Here is a 22,228-nt window from a genome sequence, read left to right as displayed (position 1 = left end):
TGCGATTTTGTGTACTTCTCGTCTCACGTGAGGGAGGTTGTATCGAAGTCAGTCAGTGTTTCGGCTGAAAATCCGGCTTGCGCAATCAACGTGGTCTCATAGGAATAATGGGAAATGCAGATGCTGTAGTGTTAATTTTTTTTTTCTCTGGTCGGTTTTCTACAACAAAAACACCGAAATTTTTACTGTTTTTCGACGAAATTCTGCTTTTCGACGAAACGATACGACAATAAATAACTTTATATCATACCCGGGCCGCGATAACGTTCGATAACGGGTTCCGGACCGGGCCGTACTTTACGGTACGGCCCGGTCAGGAACCCGTTATCGAACGCTTCCATGGCTTCCATAAAACGATTCGAACGCGTTTCGCCCTAACCGCGTGTGCCCCTTTCGAAAATTCGAATACAGAAACCGGACGTTGGAATTGATGTTGTTGCAGTTTAGGGTTCAGTGGCACCAACTTTTGGCTCATCTTGCATTGAAAGGCGTGTTTTCTTGGGTGGGTATGACATAAATAGAATACAACACTACAACACTACTCGGTCCCTGCCCTCCCGCGAGTCGGATCGCCCTCCGGCCTGCGGCCGTCGGGCGATCCGACCCGCGGTCGGGCCGATACCTCGGGCGATACGGAATACCCCGTGTTGTATTCTATATATACTATGCATGCAAATAACACCTGTATGCATTGGCTTTGGCTATTTGCCTTTTTGATTAGCAAAGTCAGTGGAAACAAACACGGTGTACTTTTGCATAGTAAGATCAGTAAAATAATCCGTCCGAACTTAGAGCACCCCCCGTTATATGCTGTTGGAGTGTTATAGAGGCCGATATGTGTTGTCTGTCCTGTTTGTTAATTGTACCGTATAGTCATTGCCAGTCCATCAAATGTCCTGTCGCCACCTTAATCTTAAATAAAAGAGATGCCACACTTCGTACCCTGTACAAGTTATCATTATTGCAAACGCACGATATCCCCAATCTCACATCAATGTGTACAGGTGAAACTTCGTGACGACGGACGCCTTGAGCTCTTTAGTTCGCTGGGAAACCCCGCCCACCCGGGGAAGGAGAACGTGAACGGAACTCTCGTACCCTGGGAGGAGGTCATTACCACTGACGGAGTTCAGAGGAACGTCATCACGGTCAACGACATGTTTCCGGGACCTACCATTGAAGTCGTGGAGGGGGCACAGGTTAGAGATACTGTACAGCTGGAATTTTGCTAAATCTTCTATTTTTCAAGCATTAAATTCTTGACATCAATCGGCAATTGATAACTGGAGATTATAGTTTAAGACTATAATTCACAGTGATATTGAATATTGTTAAGGAAAATTAAGAAAAAAAAATATTGTTTGTTAGTGCCACATATGTTTTGACAAGGTGCACATAACAGCTAGCGTAATAAATCTGACTGTACTTACTAGTGTTATCATGTTGATATCTACTCAGGTCGTCGTTAAAGTAACGAACAAACTGCTAAATGAGGTCACAAGCATCCACTGGCACGGTCTGCACATGCGCGGCACGCCATATATGGATGGCGTGGCCTACGTCACCCAATGTCCCATCATGCCCCGCGAGAGTTTCTTCTACCGCTTTCGCGCAGAGCCTGCCGGGACTCATTTTTACCACTCCCATCTCAGCACCCAGCGGGAAGATGGACTATTCGGGGCTTTAATCGTGCACAAGGGAAAGTAAGTCGGATTTTGTCGGCTAGTTGCGTACCTTCACCAAGAAGGTTATATATTGCGAAGCGATTTTGTGTATGTTTGTGTGGGCGTGTTGTGTGTGTGTGTGTGTGTGTGTGTGTGTGTTTGTGTACGCAAATCATGATGCAATTTCCACGATTAATGAGGAAAGTCCATACATCGTCCTTGCACCATTTAAAAGTTTTAGCTATAGTTTATCATAATCATTCAAATCACCACCTTAGTTGCATAATTAACTTGTCTCAATAATTAGTTTATTTTTCAGTCTGGTTGGTAACTCCATTATGGCAACTTGCTTGTCATCATTTTGCCGGAATTCTTTCTTTATTACACGAAGAGCGAAATATGGAGCATAATTGTATGTATATTGACACCTATTTCTCTTCTATTTGAGCCTCTTATATATATCCAGGTTGTTTTATTTGTTCTGTTACACTTATAGTTACGATGTTCATAACGTAACCCTATGCTGGGAGCAAATGCAGCAAATTTGACCTATCCCCCTCCTGCACAAAATGGATTGTTCCTAAATCACCCATGACCAAAATGTTAAGTGTTCAAATAGTCTATTCCCCCCATGTAGCAATGGAATCTTCCAACACCTTCTGCTGTTGGATCATGTAGAACCCGGTGTTGCGTTTAGAACTGTCAGTTGAATTGAAGATTTGGGTTTTGAAGCTACAATTGCTGTTTTACTAAAACAAGGTAAATAAATAAAAGTATTGTAAAGGGCTACATCTGAAAAGTGAACACTGTAGTCTAAGCATTTGGTGCCTAGCTACCCTTTAGCTGAATTTCAGGTGATTTGGTTTTTGTAGTAGCGCACATGAGCCAGAAATGTAAATTTTTTGGTAAAAAAATAGCAAAACAAAAAGGTTTCAGGTTATTTGGTTTTGATATTAGGGCACAGGAGCCAAAAATGTACATTTTTTGTCCAAAAATAACCAAAAAGCCCTATTTTACACAGTTTTGAAATTGTGCATGTCTTTTGACATTTGTCCAAGGTATCATCATACCGAATTTTAGATCATTCGACTTTCATATTAGGGGACAGGAGCAAAAAAATAAACATTTTGGCCGTAAATAGCCCAAAAGCATCATTTTAAGCAATTTTAGAGTGGTTTATGTCAAAAGCTTGATTGGCATTCTGTAGACATGTGTCCAAGGTATCCCCATACCAAATCTCAGATCATTTAGCTTTAGTACCAGGGTTCCAGGTCCCAAAATGAATATTTTTTACCTGAAACTGGCCAAAAAAACAAACAAGAAGCCATAGGCGACAATTCTCCGTGAAGTATATATTTGCCCCTAGTATCAGACGCCTCTACTTACGACCTTCGTAATAAACTAAATCTTCAGTTGCCAAAACGTACCACAACCCGCTTTAAAAAATCATTCATTCCCTATGCAACGTATCACTGGAATAGCCTTACCTTAGCAGACCGTTCACTGAGTTTCCCACGCTTTAAGAAAAAAATGATCAAATCTGTGCGCCCTGTCCCTGTTTCATACTTCAGTATAGGTCCCCGGTACACCTGCGCTCTTCTCACTCGTTTTCGACTTGGTACTCATAGCCTAAACTCTAATCTGTACTCTCGAAACCTGGTATCTAGTTCTGCTTGTACTTGTGGCCACCCCTGTGAAAGTATTCATCATTATCTTCTGCACTGCCCAAAGTTTACTCAATATCGTGTCTCCCTCTTCAGCAATTTAACCAAACTTGTAGGATTTGCCATCAACATCCAAAACCTTCCCGATAATCTCCTAGTACAATTACTGCTTAGAGGTTCCTCTTCTCTGTCGGCTTCTAACAACGCTAAACTCTTACAATGTGTTCAATTGTTTATAAAAGAAACGGAAAGATTTGAGTAACCATCAATTTCTTATCCTACCAGTTTGTTGTTTGACTTGGAATGCCTACTTATTCACTTATCACTTACCTGCATAATATTATACTGTTATATATTTGTTACATATTTTATGATTTAGTTATAATGCGGCTTACTTTAGTTTACCTTATTACTCTTATGCTTTGCATGTCTGTATTTGTGACTACATGTATATATCTTTGTAACGATGACGACACAAACATAAGCATTGTAGCTTGAGTATGTCGTCATCCTGTTTTGTTACTAAATGTTATAATAAATAAATAAAAAAAAAGTATATATTGCAACAAAAAGAAGTAGCCATTGGTGACAATTCTCTGTGAAGTGTGATAAATCGAACAAAGAAAAATTGTTTAAACGCACGTCGGCTCAGTCATCTTAAGACGCAGCAACCAATCAGAGATGCGAAATGCCGACACGTGACGCGGGATTTGCATACAGTCTAAACAACGGGGAAGGGCGCGCGATGCTCGAAATATTTTTGCGTCAATATTCAGCGCCGTGTTTCAAGAGATTAATACCGGGAAACAATTTCTTTTCTTGTTTTGAACGCATAAATATGCATTTACGCTAATCTAGTATGATTTAGGGTTACTTTTTTTTACCTGCCATGGCCAGATTATCTAAAGATGTGTGTATTATGTGTACAATCTACAGAAAGAGAAATGTAACGTTACATCAGGTCCGATCATCCGATTTCCATGTTTCGGTTTTTTGGACTCGGTTCATGAACGTATTTTGGTTTGGCTCCTGGAATGTGCGAATGTGCGAAAAAATGACTCCCGGGACTGTCTACAGGGAACACTCGCATATTGCCCAACATTCGCGGTGTATCAGGACAGCGCGACTGGTCGGCATTAGCGCAGTCCCTGCAATTAGTAACAGTTGCACATCAATCCGGCCGAAAGCATGATTGTGTAACACAGGCTACTTCTTCATATACCGGCTCATACTACAAGACGCCTTTACAACTAGCAAATCATAAAATTACCCGATCTACTAGTATGTGCGGTTTACCAGCCCCAGACCACATCCGACCACGAGGCAGAACACATTGATGGGTTGCTCAAAAATACTGTCCATGTTTACAAAGAGCTGCTCCACTAACACTATGGAGCGGCCCAACCCAAAAATATTGGCAATGTGTACAGAGAAGCGGCCAGCATGCTCGTTGCTAGGACGACCGGCCAGTTGCTACGTGACTAAATACACGCCGCCACTAGCTAGGTCGCCACAGCCGACCAGTTTGAAATCGATAGGATTACGTCATCGGTATTTACATTTCGTAATGTTGACCTCTGACCACCCCACATAACCGTCCCCATCAGCCTGACCGCGACTTTAATATACTACCGGTCACATAAACGGGCGACAACATTTCAACGACATGGGGATGTTTCGAAAATAACCATTTACTCCAATATCAAAACAGCTACGGTAAAAATAAAAAGACGTGCATCATCCCGGACATAATGCCACACCACATGCGAAATTACACAGAAATGCGACGTACGGAAGAATGCGTTTTGGCTGCGAACATCTTCCAAAAAACTTGGCATCTCTTAAGCACGGGCAAAAACATCTGGAACCACTTATCAAAACCACCCCGTATCTGCATGAAGTTCCACCCCCCCACTGATATTCAAAACAACGCGTTTCTCTGGACCATTCCAATTCGCCTCGTAATTGTAGGGGTGCGTCTGCAATATTACATTGACCGCGAAAGCAGCAACGGCAAAAATACACATTCGTGCATCAACACGGGCATGTCCGCAGACGGCGTATAAAATTGCGTGCCGATTACACAAAGAGAACCCAGTGTTTTGACTGCGAACACGAAAAACCAGCCGTTCACAACACTCCGTCCGGAGGTCCTGACCTCCTTCACGGAGTAACAAATAGAACAATTTTAGAGGCCTGTTTAAAAAAATTGAAAAATTCTCCTGGGGATATTTGGCCACTCTACCTCCATACCAAATTTTATGTGATTTTGTCCAAAAAGTAAGAAATTGAATCCATTTAACAAAATGGAAGGAGGAGGAGAAACACTAGACAGGTCGGCATTTGCTCGGGAGCAAATGCAGCAGATAGCTTCACCACATCCCCGTGCCAAAAACGGATCCTTCCCACTGCCACACATACGGATTGTTCCTAAATCATCCCTACTAGTATCCAGAATTTGAAGTGTTCCAAGAGTCTATTCCTTCATGCAGCAATTAAATCTTCCAATGCCTTCTAATGGAACATGTAGAGTCAGTGCCAGGAACATGTAAAACTGTCATATGGGGATTGGGTTTTCAAGCTAAAATCGCTGTTTTTACTGAAAGTAAGGTAAATAAAAGTATAAAGTATAAGGTAGAAGTATAAAAGGTAAATAAAAGAATAGTGAACACTGTAGTCTAAGCATTTGGTGCCAAGCTACTCTTATGCTGAATTTCAGGTTATTCGGTTTTTATATTAGCGAACAGGCGCCAAAAATATACATTGTCGGTCAAAAATAGGTAAAAAAAGTATATAATTTTAAGTGACACACGCCCAAAGTATAAATAACAATCTGTAGCCTTGTATCCAACGTTCTCCCATACCAATTTTCAGGGCTTTTGGTTTTAATATCAGGGCACAGGAGACAAAAATGTACATTTTTAGAAATGTACATTTTTCTTCTGGAAATAGCCAAAAAGCCATATTTTACACAATTCTAAAGTACGCATGTCAAAAGCGTCAATGCTATTCTTTTGTTATGTGCCGATGGTGTCCCCATAGCGAATTTCAGGTCATTCGGAAAAATGTACATTTTTTTTTGTCCGAAAAAAGCCAAAAGCCCTATTTTTTTTACAATTTAAAGTGGTGTATGTCCAAAGCTTGGATGTGGTTTTGTAGACATATGTCCAAGGTATCACCATACCAAATTTCAGGTCATTTGGTTTTAGTACCAGCTCCAGATCCCAAAATGTATATTTTTTATATTTCAGTCCATACCATGGTGTGGATGAAATATATTGTGTTCTCTCATGTTTCTTCTCCTCCTCCTTCTCCTCCTTCTCCTGCCACACAGTCAAAGGGATTCAACTCTGTCATTTTTTAGCCAAATGACCTGGAATTTGGCATAGAGGTAGAGTGGGCCAATACCCCCAGGCGTTTTTTTCATTTTTTTGATACATGCCTTTGAAAATTTTTTATGAAGGTTTTTGGGGGCATTTTTCGCCAAAAAATGGATTTTTGGATCCTGAGCCCTGGTTTTACAACCAAATCATCTGAAATTCGGTATAAGGGTACCTTGAACATGTGTCTACAGAATAGCAGTCACATATTTGGCATACACCACTTCCAAATGACTCATTTGGGGGACTTTAACGGCTATTTTCAGCAAAAAAGGGGCTAAAAGTGCTATACCCGGCCCGTTCCATGTTCTATCTAAAGAATGGCCTGTTCCATCTGCCGTTGGACATGGAACACGTGTTCCATTGCGGGTTACCTGAGGTCACATTGCACGTAAGTCGTGCGGAATGACCCACACATTTAATTTTATGTGCCTAAGACCTTCAAAATGTATCAAATCTCATCATTGTTAGTATTTGCATACCAGTAATAAGACTAGTAAAGCTTTCGAGATTCAATGTGCTTGTTCTTGCATCTTTGTTCTCAATTACATAGCTACTATATAATTCATTTATTTGAGAATCTTTGCCAGTTTTACACTGGGGTAAGTTTGGAATAGTCCACTTTTGCGTGGGAGGGAGATGGACTGAAATATGCTGTATTTGCTCCCAAGCAAATGTCGGCCTCTCTAGTTGCCTGATGTTTTGCCTGGAAATGGAAAAAAAAAAACAATTTTTGGAAAAAAACTCCTGGGGGTATTCGCCTACTCTACCTCCATGCCAAATTTCATGCCATTTGGCCTTAACATGAAGAAATTGAATTTATTTAACGGAATGGCAGCAGCAGAAGAAGATGAAACATGAGATAACACATAATAATTGGCCACACTAAGCATAACGCTGTTGTCCCACTAAGCATTATCCTACCTACTAGCTCATAACCTGTTGTTGTTTGCCAGGCATCCCATCATGCCATCCGTTCCCGTGATCCTTCATGACTGGTACCACGTTGAAGCTACCCCATATTGGATTTCGAACATGTTTCGTTTGGAATATGGCGGCGATGGGGCATATGAGCTGGGTAATTATGAAGACGTCAAACACTCAAATAGCTTATGTTGAAATGAATTTAAGATATTTGTCATTTTGCTCTTTATTCACTAATATATGATTGATTGATTATAATTGATTTCCTCCTCCGTTAAGTATGAACACATTGTAAATCAGCGTTTTGCTCTGTTTTGTTTTCTTTTGTTTTGTTTGCGATAAGCCTTTGGGCATAATTTCCAACAAAGAAAATCAGAAAATATATACACTTCTAATGCATATGTATCCAAGTGACTATTGTGTGAAGTGTGCTCTTCTTGGAGAAGAAATCCTATATATCATTTTCGTCTATGCCACAACGCATCGAAGTCTTATTTTTGTCTTAAATATTCAAGAGTATTAGGCCATGGGTAAATCAGCAATTTTTGGTGTGTTCCGAACTGTTGTTTCAGGTGCCTACGAACGCACGTTCTCTCATGATGGCATCAAAGTATCCAGTCGAGAGTACAACTCAGCTTTGATAAACGGACGTGGTCGTTTCGGGAACAACAGGGCGCCGCTCAGCACCTTCACAGTCCCTTCTGGAGGGTCCGTCAACTTCCGGATTATTCATGTAGGTCCGGATTATCCGTTCCGGTTTTCTGTGGATCAACACGAGCTAACGGTGACAGCAAGCGATGGGTACGACATGTCACCTCGCAGCGTACAGTCAGTCATTATGTATCCCGGAGAGAGCTATGATGTCCGGATTAACGGTAGCGCAGATCCGGATTTGTACTGGATCCGGGCTAAGACCCTGAGCATTGGCCACTGCACTAAATGTTACCCGTACGACGAAGTCAATGTGGTTCCGGATGACATAACACAAGAGGTGCGGGCTACTTTGCGATACCAAGGTGTGACAGCAGACAGAGATCCCACCACATCGAAACGGAACTGCAGCGACGAGAATCCTTGCTTTGTCTTTAACTGCCCGTTTGCTGGCTACCCCGAACACGAGAACACTGCCTGCATCCATGTTAATGAAGCAAAAGCTTATGCGTTTCTATCAGAGGGAGAAGGACACTCCAATGTGACTGACAATGGCGGTAAACAGTCCATTTCCACGGACATAATGGAGATCTTCTTAAATTTCAACTTCGCCATCGGGTCTTCTGTGAACGGACGCCGGTTCGTCGGCCCCACCGCCCCGCTTTACCAGGACAACACGGCGGCGATCGTGCCGTGTGACAAGGAACAGTGTCTCAGGAGCGGATGTCGGTGTACACACATCATAGGTGCGGTAAAAACTAGTGTATATATATATGTTATACTTTTTCTTCAGTGCTAACCATGGGCCGGGATACATTCATCGTTCGAGTGTCTTGCGTTCGGCAAACCGAAGGCACTTGGGAGAGTCCTACATATCCAAACAATCTTTTGTCGTTGGTTGGTTCTGTCACAGCCTGGTTCCTACGACACCAACATTTTGAATTGTATGAAAAATATGACCTGGCCCTAATCGAGACAGAAAATGAGCTATACTAAAGGATTAATGCCCCGACCCGAGGTATATATATATGGTGAGATAATCCCTGGTTGTGAAAAAACTACATTACGAAAAAAAAACTATGTCACGTGAAACAAGATTGTGTGGACAGAAAAACAGATCATCTACAAGGTAATCATCTGCGGTGACCACGTGGCATTGGAGCAGTACCACTTTTAGTGGGGGTGTCGAAATTATGTTTTGTATTTTTCTGTTCTGGTCCAAACCAAACAAGTAAAATCTCAGATTTTATACCTCCGGGCTTTTTATTGTATATTTTTATATAGGGCTTTAAACAAAGAATTTGTCGAGACCGGACACCCCTCTGTGTGAGGGGTCATATACGTGGACCAGACCGAGAATAGCTTAAATACGCCAAAGGTCAACGGTCGCTACCATTTTCACGCTCAAAGGGGTGTTTTGGGGGCACCAAAAGGCACCATTTTCACGACCGAAAACACATATACAATAAAAACAAAAGGACGTGCATCATCTGCAGCCCAATAGCAAAACATATACCGAATCTCAAAAGAATCCGTCCACCCAAACGCGACAAACAGCTGCGAACATGAAAATCTAAATCTCTCACAAAACCCTTCCGCGGAAGGATGTCTCCTCCCCCGGAGGTAACAAGAACAGTGTGACACTGCACTCAAGTTAACAACTTATATTAACAGCGCCACACAACAAAAAAGTACAATTAACATTTCAATATACAAAGTTGACATATCTGTGCGCCGTAGTCCCACCACCCCAAGACATTAAAATGTTAAATTAAATGCTAAAATAGAGAGGCCGACATTTGCTTGGGAGCAAATACAGCATATTTCAGTCCATCTCCCTTCCACGCACCAAGCAAAAGTGGACTATTCCAAACTTACCCCAATGTAACTGGCAAAGATTCTCAAATAAACTAGAAAGGCGGACATTTGCTCAAGAGCAAATACAGCACATTTCACCCATTCTTCCTCTCCATTCCAAATTTCCCCTAGAATAGTAGAAAGGCCATTTGCTCGGGAGTAAATGCAGCATGGCTTCACCACATCCCCCGTACCAAAAATGGACCGATCCCCCCCGCACAAATGGATTGTTCTAAATCACCCCTGTTTAAAATGTGAACTGTTCCCACAGTTTACACCCCCATGCAGCAATGGAATCTTCCAACCCCTTCTACTGTTGGAACATGTAGAACCCGAGTGTTCTATTTAGAACTGTCAGTTGGGGATTTGGGTTTTCAAGCTACAATCGCTGTTTTTACTCAAAATAAGGCAAATAAAAGTATTTCAAATAGTGAACACTATAGTCTAAGCATTTGGTGCCAAGCTACCTTTATGCTGAATTTCGGGTCATTCGGTTTTCGTATTAGCGCATAGAAGCTAAAAATGTACTTTTTGGTCAAAAATAGCAAAAAGTACATTTTACATAATTTTAAAGTGACACATGCCATAAGCGTGAATTAAGTTCTGTGGGCTTGTATCCAAGGATATCCTATACCGAGTTTCAGGTCATTTGGTTTTAATATTAAGGCACAGGAGCTGAAATTGTACATTTTGGTCCGAAAATAGCCAAAAAGCCCTATTTTACACAATTTTGAAGTGGTGTACGTCAAAAGTGTGAATAACATTCTTTGGACATGTGTCCAAGGTATCCCCATACGAAATGTCTGGTCATTCGGATTTGAAATTAGGGCACAGGAGCCAAAAATGTACATTTTTGACCGAAAATAGCAAAAAATCCCTATTTTACACAATTTTAAAGTGGCGTATGTTAAGAGCTTGAACGATATTCTGCAGTCATGTGTCCAAGGTATCCCCATACCAAATTTCAGGTCATTTAGTTCTAGCACGAGGGCTCCAGCTTCCAAAATGTATATTTTTTGCCTGAAAATGACCAAAAAACCCAAATAAAACAATTTTAAAGGCCTGTTTCAAAAAAATGAAAAAAACGTCTGGGGATATTTGCCCACTCTACCCTCATGCCAAGTTTCAGGTCATTCGGCTGAAAAACGGCTGAGTTGAATCCCTTTAAAGAAATGGCAGAAGGAGGAGAAGAAGAAGAAACATGAGGGAACACTAGAAAGGCCGACATTTGCTTGGGAGCAAATGCAGCAGATGGCTTCACCACATCCCCCATACCGAAAATGGATCTATCCTACGATGGCTGCCAATAGTCTACACCCCCATGCAGCAATGGAACCTTCCAATGCCGGAAATAGCCAAAAAGCCCTATTCTACATAACTTTAAAGTGGTGTATGTCAAAATCGTGAATGACATTCTTTGGACATGTGTCTAAGGTATCCCCATACCAAATTTCAGGTCATTCGGATTTAATATTAGGGCACAGGAGCCAAAAATGAAAATAGCCAAAAAGCCTTATTTTTTCCAATTTTAAAGTGGTATATGTCAAAAGCGTGAATAACATTCTTTGAAAATGTGTCCAAGGTATCCCCACACCGAATTTCAGGTCATTCGGATTTAATATTAGGGCACAGGAGCCAAAAATGTACATTTTTGGTCCGAAAATAGCCAAAAAGCCCTATTTTACACAATTTTAAAGTGGTATATGTCAAAAGCGTGAATGGCATTCTTTGGACATCTGTCCAAGGTATCCCCATACCGAATTTCAGGTCATTCAGATTTAATGTTAGGGCACAGGAGCCAAAAATGTACATTTTTGGTCCGAAAATAGCCAAAAAGCCTTATTTTTTCCAATTTTAAAGTGGTATATGTCAAAAGCGTGAATGACATTCTTTGGACATGTGTCCAAGGTATCCCCATACGAAATGTCTGGTCATTCGGATTTGAAATTAGGGCACAGGAGCCAAAAATGTACATTTTTGACCGAAAATAGCAAAAAAAACCCTATTTTACACAATTTTAAAGTGGCGTATGTTAAGAGCTTGAACGACATTCTGCAGTCATGTGTCCAAGGTATCCCCATACCAAATTTCAGGTCATTTAGTTCTAGCACGAGGGCTCCAGCTTCCAAAATGTATATTTTTTGCCTGCAAAATGACCACAAAACCCAAATAAAACAATTTTAAAGGCCTGTTTCAAAAAAATGAAAAAAACGTCTGGGGATATTTGCCCACTCTACCCTCATGCCAAATTTCAGGTCATTCGGCTGAAAAACGGCTGAGTTGAATCCCTTTAAAGAAATGGCAGGAGGAGGAGAAGAAGAAGAAACATGAGGGAACACAATACATTTCTCCCATACTATAGTATGGGTGAAATGTAATGAATTATATAGTAGCTATGTAATTGAGAACAAAGATGCAAGAACAAGCACATTGAATCTCAAAAGCTTTACTAATCTTATTACAGGTATGCAAATACTAACAATGATGAGATTTGATACATTTTGAAGGTCTTAGGCACATAAAATTGAATGTGTGGGTCATTACGACTTACGTGCAATGTGACCCCAGGTAACCTGCAATGGAAGACGTGTTCCATGGCCAACGGCAGATGGAACGTGCCATTCTTTAGATACAACATGGAACGGGTATAGCACTTTTGGCCCTTTTTTTGCTGAAAATAGCCATTAAAGCCCCCCAAATGAGTCATTTGGAAGTGGTGTATGCCAAATATGTGACTGCTATTCTGTAGACACATGTTCAAGGTACACTTATACCGAATTTCAGATCAGTTGGTTGTAAAACCAGGAATCAGGATCCAAAAATCCATTTTTTGGCGAAAAATGCCCCCAAAAACCTTCATAAAAATTTTTCAAAGGCATGTATAAAAAAAATGAAAAAAAAAAAAACGCCCACTCTACCTCCATGCCAAATTTCAGGTCATTTGGCTATAAAATGACAGAGTTGATTTCCCTTTGACTGTTTGGCAGGAGAAGGAGAAACATGAGAGAACACAATATATTTCATCCGTACCATATGGTATGGACTGGAATATAAAAAGCTATTTGAAAGATAAGATTACGTGGTAACCTCCTATATCTCATGGGCGGAAAAACATCCGCCAATCAGAGCTAGGAGGAAAATTTAGGCCCATTAACACTTACGTAGTATTTGGACTTCTATATCTAATTACTCCGTGAAGGAGGTCAGGACCTCCGGACGGAGTGTTGTGAGGAGCTGTTTTTTCGTGTTCGCAGCTAGAACACGGGGTTCTCTTTGTGTAATCGGCATGTAATTTTATACGCCGCCTGCGGGCATGCCCGTGTTGATGCACACATGTGTATTTTTGCCGTTGCTGTTTTCGCGGTGAATGTAATATTTAAGATGCACCCCTACAATTATGAGGCAAATTGAAATGGTCCAGAAAAAATCGTTGTTTGGAATAGCAGTGGGTGGGGGGGGGGGGTGAACTTCATGCAGACGCAGGGAGGGGTCGATAAGTGGTACCATACGTGTTCGCAGCCAAAACGCATTGTTCCGTACGTAGCATTTCTGTGTAATTTGGCATGTGGTGTGCCATGATGCCCGTGGTGATGCACGTCTTTTTATTTTTACCCTAGCAGTTTTGATATTGGAGTGAATGCTTATTTTTGAAACATCCCTATAATGTCGTTGAGATGTTTTCGCCCGGTTATCTGACCGGCGGTAATAACACTCGCGGTGCTGGCCGCAACTGTTGCTGGAATTTGGCCTGGCCAGTCGCGCCAAGGTAAGTAACAGAAACGATAAGACGGTGGGGCTGTCTTTGTTACTAGTGACACGACCATGATAGTCCGATCTTTATGTGAATGCAATGATTGTGTGTGTGTAATTAAAATGAACTTCGAACTTGAAGCACGGAATCTTTACACGCCCTGAGAGCAGTAATGGATTTAGGTCTTTTTATGTTTTATGGTTGTGACGCGCCCTCATTGTATTAACCGTTGCCTAATGTCTGCACAGTAGGTCTGGCATTGACGCTTGGGATTATTTTTGTTGCAAAATATAAAACTTCACGGAGGATTGTTACCTATGGCTTCTTGTTGACTGTTAGAAACTGTCAAGCAGAGCTAGAAGCGCTTGGTACTCGTATCTCAAGTGTAAAAGTTGCATCGTTTTAAAGTTGTACATAAAGGGTAACAATATGGAGCCTCTAAGAATAAAGAGCAGTTTAGCATTATCTGACATATTAAGATGACCGAGTAAATCTGCAAGATTGCCAAAAAGTTCCGATCTCTGATGATTGTATAATGTAATATTTCAAATGCACCCCTACAATTATGAAAACCCGTTGTTTGGAAAAGCGAGGGGGTCGGGCATCCCTCAAGCAGATGTAAGGAGGGGCCGATAAGTGGTACCAGATGTTTTTTGCCCAGGCATTAAGCACTTGCCCGAATCTTTAGTTTTTCTGTTAGAAAATATGCACTACAACGCTGTTTTTCACGAGTGCATAGCCACATTTAGTGAAAAAAAGGCACAATTCAAATAACCTTTGGTGAAAATTTATGTTTGTCGTTTTATGGTTTCTTTTTGCTCTAATGGAACCCGGAAGTGCAGCCTAGACCAGCGTGAGTTTGACCAAGGAACTTGCTTTGACGTATTTTTACCGATCAAAACATAAACAAAATTCCCACTGAAGAAGGGAAATTATCCTGTATGTATACATTTCAGATTCCAGTGACTATGTTTTAACGACGGAAATATTTGTGGATACGCACGATGTGCCCGCGTTTTAGCTTTAGGAATTTATTTCGCAAGTGGGGCATGGTAGGCATGCACGGCCTATGTCCGGCACACTACGTACGTACGCTGCTGCACAGCCAGCGATTCAGTGTCTTATAATTTTTTTTTAATACAACAATAATATTTTTAAGCATATGTGATCAAATCTTATGTAACAAATTTTGCCTTGTAAACATAAAACATGAATAGATAATCATTAGAACACGGAGGTATTATACTTATATGATTAGCAGAAATATGCTACTGCAACACGTGCATCACTCTCACTCACTCTCTCCCATAGCTTAGTCAGCCGTCGGGGAAGCATGATGTTTGGCCAAGTTCTTCCACTGCTGGCGGTCCTCCGCCAGTCTGGCCATCTGGTTGGCTGTTACACCAGTCCACTCTTTTAAGTCTGTAATCCATGACCGACGGGGACGTCCCCGCGGCCGTGCGCCTTCCACCTTACCCTGGAGAACTGTATGTGACAGTGTGCCTTTGGCCCTAGACACATGTCCGAACCACTGTAACTTTTTCTTCTTAACTGTGGCCAGGAAGCTGTCGAGTGGGCCTTGCAAGGTGTAAATGCGTTCCATGACCTCTTTGTTTGTAGTGTGTGATGTCCAGTGAACTCGTAGCAGTCTGCGATAACAGTTCATCTCAAACGCATTGATTCTCTTCACTATAGCTGCATTCAAAGTCCATGTCTCAGCACCATACAAGAAAATAGATAGCACAAGACAACGTAGTAGGCGTATCTTTGTTGGCATGGAGATGCTATGACTGCACCAGATGTGTTTTAGCTTTGACAGTGCAAGGGTTGACTTGGCAATCCTGACTTTCACCTCTTTGTCTGAGCTGCAGTCTTCTGTCTGGACAGAGCCGAGGTATGTAAACTCACTGACCTGCTCCAGTTCTGTGCCTCTGACTGTGACTTGGCCATTTGTATCGGACGGACCAGATACAAGGCATTTGGTTTTCTCCAGACTAATCTCCATACCATACCTCCTGCTTGTGGAGTCCAAGCTGTTGATCTGGGATTGCTGATCCACTCTTGACCCATCCAGCAAATCCACATCATCCGCAAACTGGAGGTGGGTTATGGTGCGTCCTGCCAGTTTGATGGGTGCTACTTTTGGTGCTAAGGCTTCTCTCATTATGTTCTCTAAGAATATATTGCAGAGTGTCGGAGAAAGAAGACATCCCTGGCGTACTCCAACTGACGTAGGGAAGCAGTCACTGAAGTCCCCCCCAGTCATGACTGTGCTTTGTGATGCTTTGTAGAGCGCTTCAACGCACTTAACAATCCCCCTGGTAATGTTGAACCGGCGCATCACTGCCCAGAGACCGTCCTGCCATACTCTGCCAAAGCACTTCTTGTAGTCCACAAAAGTGTGGTAGACTGGTTTCCCGAGCTCTCTGTACAGTTGGTAAACACGGTCTGTGAAAAACAAATGACAGAGGACTAAGACTGCTAGAGTTTGCTAGATATCACAGATTAGCCTTCGCTAATACTTTTCCCAAACACAAACTCAGCAGGAAAGCAACATGGCATTCACCAGATGGCAGGACACATAATATCAAATCTTGCACGTGCATAGAATTTGACAAAAATCGGGGGGGGGGGGGCGCAACCTAAAATTCTGATGCGCTACCTAGTTTTTGCCCTAGGTGCTGTGCTGTCAAAAAAGTATTTCGAACACTGCAGTTGTTAAGTGATCACATACTGTTTACATACACTTTTACTGTTCTCAATCTGCAAAATACAAAACTTCACGGAGAATTGTCGCCTATGGACACATGTTTCATTTAATTGTGCTGTATTTTCATAAATAATTCTACTGGCTATATGATAATGGCATTTAATATAAAGTATCATATAGCCAGAAGGCGTCGACCAATTTTTTAGACCGTACCATGGGGACGGGGCACTAACGCTACTGTGAAGACCTGTAGTATTTATCTATTAAAAACGTTTTAAATAACTTATCTGAAGATACAACACAATCAAAAAGATATACATGATATTAAATGGAAAAAGACAAAAACAATTTTTGACACACCCACTAAAAGTGGTACTGGTCCAATGTCACGTGGTAACCGCAGGTCATTGCCTAGATGATCTGTTTTTCTGCCCATACCATCATTTCAGGTAATATAGAATGTGAGTTTTTTTTCGGCATTAGAGAAATTTTATAAAGGAATCTGTGTCAAATAATTGTGTCAGTTGGATAGGCTATATGATAATAACGTTAATACCCTGCCTTATCCTCGGTGTATATTGTGACATAATCTATGGCAAGGTGGGATAACCACCTCATAAACCACCTCGTTCGCTACGCTCACTTGGTGGTTTTTTTTGGTGGTTATCGCACCTGACCAGGGATTGTTGTACTATATACACCTCGAGGAAGCATTAACCTCTTATTAAAGCATAATCATGCCACATATATTATCTGGCCATTCTCTTGTTAATTGCAAAATGAAAAAAAAAAAGAATTTAGAAGTCAGTTTGACCTACATGGTACCTTCAATAGACAGGAAGTTTAATGTCGTTTCTCATATTGTTTTTAGACATCCCCTACAACCAGACGATCCAACTGGTGATGTATAACACGTTCGCTCCGGCCAGTCAGACGCACCACTCTGTCCACATCCACGGGCACGCCTTCCAGGTTGTCGCCATGGGTTACCCCAGCTACAACAAGACTACAGGTACGTGCGTATGTAGGCACACATTCGTCCTACAAAAACCTTCCCATGATCGCAACTGACGGCATTCATGGGATAAAAGTGCATGTGACACATGTAGCACAAAATCCAGCTGTTTTGTCAAGTAAAAATGCAGCATTCAATAATTTCAGGTGGCGGGTGGTTCTCTAACAGTCTGCTTGAAAATGTTATTGCATAAATTTGAGATTTAAGCTGAAGATATTATAGCTGTTCTAGAATACTTAGGCTATTTCCTTTCCAACGATACCAAACTTTGCCTTTTGGGTCTTTCGGTTGCTATAACCCTAACCCTAACCCTTATGCCACACATTGAAACTTCAAACACTTTTAACTCCAGAACCAGAGGCAATATATCAGAACGAATAGCTGTTCTAGAATACTGGGGCCATTTCCTTTCCAAAGAAATCAACTTTTGCCTCCAGAGTCTTTCGGTTGCCCTGAACTTAACCGCTACCCTAACCCTAATGCTAAACATTAAAACTTCAAACATTTATAAATCCGGAACAAAAGGTTATTTCAGAACGAATATTTGTTACGGAATACTGGGGCCAACTTTTATCCAATGAAACCACACTTTGCCTTCTTGGTCTTTCGGTTGCTATATAACCCTAACCCTAATGCCACACATTGAAACATCAAACACTTTTAACTCCAGAACCAAAGGCGAAAAGCTGTTCTATAATATTGGGTCCTTTCCTTTCCAACGATACTAAACTTTGCCTCCTGGATTTTTCGGTTGCTCTAACCCTAACCCCGACCATAATCCTTACACTAACCCTTAACTAAATCCACAATCCTTACCCTAATGCCACTCATTGAAACTTCAAACACTTATTATTTTATTTGCCATAACGAGTTCCGTAGAGCTTTGACAGCCTGGGTGCCGTCCTCCGTAGTTACCGCAGTCTAGCGGTTCCCTATTGTCGTTAGGTACCATGGACTACCATGGATTGCACCCAGGCGAGAGAATCGGAAGACGTGATCTTATTTTTTTTAGAACAGGGGAAATCAATTCGCGCCCGGATGTAATCCTAAAAATTAAACCAGTGTGACTTTACATTGTACGTACAGGTCGCTACATCCAGCCTAACCCTGATGTGGAATGCAAGAACGAGCTGTGCACGGACGCCTCCTGGCGGAATGGACCGCCGCTGCTTAACCTGATCAACCCGCCACTGAAAGACACCGTCCTGGTCCCTGCCAATGGTTACACTGTGGTCAGGTTCAGGTATGCAGAGTCAGGCAATTATTACTAATCTACTAATCTAATCAACCGTATAAGGGCTAATCGCAGGGATACTACACTACACATGCAGGGGTTAAGCGATGTTGTGTAATACCCGTTAAATTATATCATAAAATTCCCTCTATAATGCGAATGAATTCAATGCCAATGGAATCGCGTAAGATTTACTGAAGGTTTGTGAACTTGAACGTAAAGAAATCAAAGCAAAATATTTCCCTGAAATCTAAAGTCTCCGTTTTTGTATTTGATCTGCTAGGTCTGACAACCCCGGGCACTGGTTCCTGCACTGCCACAATGATCAGCACATGAACGAGGGGATGGCGCTGGTGCTGCAGGAGGCGGGAGACCGGCACCCCGCCCCGCCCAGGGGCTTCCCGAGGTGCGGTGACTTCACTTGGAGCTCGGAGGAATACCAGCACGACCTGGAGGGTAACGGTTGGTCCAGTCATTACCTTCATTAAAAATGGATTATTTTGGTGTATGTGTGTGTCTATGTGTGTGTGCTTGCGTGTGTGTGTGTGTGTGTGTGTGTGTGTGTGTGTGTGTTGTCTGTGTGTGTGTGTGTTTGTTTGTCTGTGTCTGTGTGTGTGTGTGTGTTTGTCTGTGTCTGTGTGTGTGTGTGCGTCTATGAGTGTGTGTGTGTGTGTCTGTGTGTGTGTGCGTGCGTGCTTATGTGTTTGTGTGTGTGTGTTTGTGTCTGTGACTGTGTGTGTCTATGAGTGTGTCTGTGTGTGTGTCTGTGTGCGTGTGTGTGTCTGTGTGTGTGTCTGTGTGTGTCTGTGTGTGTGTCTGTCTGTCTGTGTGTGTGAGCGTCTGTGTGTGTGTCTATTTGTGCGTGTTCGTGTTTGTCTATGTGTGTGTGTGTGTGTGTCTGTGCGTGTGCTATGGTCTTGACTCACAGATGACTTTTCCTGTCAGGAATAAGTGGTAGATATGGGTTTTGTCCCTCTAGCTGCCTGTTCTGGAACTGCAGAGAGAAACAACGTATTTTCATCATTTTTGGTTGGTAAGAGATAGTTGTACATATTTAAATGAAACTCATGCAAACGAAGACTTAATTTGCATAATTGAGATGGAAAGTCTGAAATTACAGTGTTTTACGAGGTCTCCGAATTCTTGTTTTTTTAAGAACAAGAGTGTAACTGGGAGATGTACCAACTATACGCTCCTCTGGTCACATCTAAACAGATATGGCTTTCCCGACTTGAATTTTGCAAAATGTTGTTGGCTGGTATAAAAACTTGTAGGCAACATCTGCGAAAAAAAACTCATGTGACCTTTCTTGAGAAGGCCGGGAGACCATGATCGGCTATGTGTGACAGACAGATACCGTATGCTTTGTGTATATTGAATGAATGAACACCGATCTGCGTGTGTTTTCACAGGCCCATCAGATGTCCAGACCACAGCGCTCGCCACAAAGGTCCTGATCCTGTCCGTTGTGGTGGGAGTTCTCGCCTTCGTCATCATACTGACAGCGGCAACGTACTGTATCCTCAAGAAGAAAAGGGACGCGCTTTCACTGACACCTATGACGGAGCCTGTTCCTTTGAAGTAAAATGTCCCTTGCAAAAACACATACACACCCACAAAAAAAACAAAGCAACAATATTATACTTTCAAGAAAGTTCACGTTGATAAATTACATCGTTCTCCAAAAAACAATAGAAGTGGGTACAGTTCGGAGCACGAGCTATTTTGAACTTTTGCAATTACTTAGCTCCTGTTGCGAGCTTTCGCAACAGGGGATAAGCTTCTATTATGTTTTAACGCTGCATTTTTATTTTCATGGCAGGCCTCCTTGCGTGTAGTAATCATCAGTGACAACAAGTATGGGTTTTTCCCGGTCCAAATTAGAAAACCGTTACGTATTTTCGGACCGGACCGAAAAAGATTCTATGGTCCGTACCGGTCCACCTCACCCATAGTAACTATAATAGTACCCAACATTTGCTTACACTGCGTCAAAAGGTAACGTACAAACAAAGTGCCAATAAAGTGGTGCCTGTACAACACTTTACACATTGCACAGACCATGGACAGTTTGGTTTATTCGCTGTACACATGGTTGTACAAACTGCACGGCTAATGAATGATCCTGATCTTAGAATCGCAGCCATGTGGTTACTATACAGATTTTACACGATTTTACACGATTCGAACCTCAAATTTGAACCTGGGAAGCTTAAATTCAACCATGGCAGTGACAATTGTAGGCTACATGTATACAAAGCCTGATTAAACCGCGCTGGAACTGGGGTCATTACCTCCGGCCGATAGCTTGTGTAACACAGGCTACTTCTATACACATGTTTATCCTGTAAAACCGTACATAATGCACTTGCATTGTTTAGTTCTGTACTGAGTTAAGAAATGACAGATCGACCCTCATTCTAACATAATGTATATCTATAATAAGTAAATACTTACGAACTTTATTCATTTACCTTGTCGATATTTCTTGACACTTGTAATTAATTCATTAACATCTATTCACGCTCACTGAAAAATTTCAAACCTTTATTATTATTCACGCAACCCTTTGTATTAGTAATGTATAACCATCACCGTAATATCCACTTCCACAATTTTTAGCAGCAGCAAAACTTGATGTAAATTACGTTTTAACAGAGAGATTCTCTTTTGCCTTGAACACAATGTACAAACGCAACATATCAATTACAGAATATCATTCCAAAGTAAATTGCATCCTTTGTTAGATTTTTCCCTGAATAATGGTATTTAGAAAAAGTACTTGTCTTGATAGCCAAGGAAACATAGGATCAGGCTAGACGTTTTATGTATTGCCTAGCAAATTCTACTTTATCTAGACGGGGGGGGGGGGGCGGCTAAAAGTGCCCGCACCAACTTTGGACTTCACTTAATGCTGACTGAAAGGTAACAAGTCGTCCTCTGTCGGCGAAGTCTTTCAGCTTTGTTTGGTTTGTCAAAACTGATTTGCTTATCACACCGGGGTACCATTGTTGTACAAGTTCTCACGACCACAGTCTGGAACCCCGACAACTGCTATCAGTACATCACCTGAGTTTGGTGAGAATAATAGACAGAGCATTCTTTTAGTTGACATGTCAAATACTGGTATGTAATGATAACGCATATATTGCAAACACTACAATCGACTTATGCCTGTTATCTTTTCTTTCTCACAATCGCAGTCCAGGGGGCCAATAAAACATATCCATTGATACGGACAAAAAAAAACTTCATATACTTCTCCTTCTCCAACCCCCTCCATCCCTCTCTTTCTCCCTCCCTCTCTCTTTCTCCCTCCCTCTCTCTCTCCCTCCCTCTCTCTCCCTCTCTCTCTCCCTCCATCTCTCTCTCTCCCCC

At 41.8% G+C, this 22,228-nt stretch overlaps 1 protein-coding gene across 1 annotated transcript in view; it reads left to right on the top strand.

Moving 5' to 3' along the window:
* LOC109474767 (laccase-4-like) overlaps positions 1-21,680 on the top strand; it is a 37,906-nt gene extending 16,226 nt beyond the window's left edge. The window contains exons 3-10 of the mRNA XM_019775132.1: positions 1,005-1,199; positions 1,459-1,703; positions 7,665-7,786; positions 8,205-9,029; positions 17,473-17,613; positions 18,703-18,859; positions 19,134-19,312; positions 20,263-21,680. Of these exons, the coding sequence (XP_019630691.1) occupies positions 1,005-1,199; positions 1,459-1,703; positions 7,665-7,786; positions 8,205-9,029; positions 17,473-17,613; positions 18,703-18,859; positions 19,134-19,312; positions 20,263-20,435 (2,037 nt within the window). The 3' untranslated portion in view covers positions 20,436-21,680. The remainder of the gene's footprint in view (positions 1-1,004; positions 1,200-1,458; positions 1,704-7,664; positions 7,787-8,204; positions 9,030-17,472; positions 17,614-18,702; positions 18,860-19,133; positions 19,313-20,262) is intronic.
* Positions 21,681-22,228: the final 548 nt, after the last annotated feature.

This window comes from Branchiostoma belcheri, unplaced genomic scaffold (genome assembly GCF_001625305.1).
Source record: "Branchiostoma belcheri isolate BF01 breed outbred unplaced genomic scaffold, Haploidv18h27 scaffold102, whole genome shotgun sequence".
NCBI classification, from domain to species: Eukaryota; Metazoa; Chordata; class Leptocardii; order Amphioxiformes; family Branchiostomatidae; genus Branchiostoma; species Branchiostoma belcheri.
This window is presented reverse-complemented; position numbering and strand designations above follow the sequence as displayed.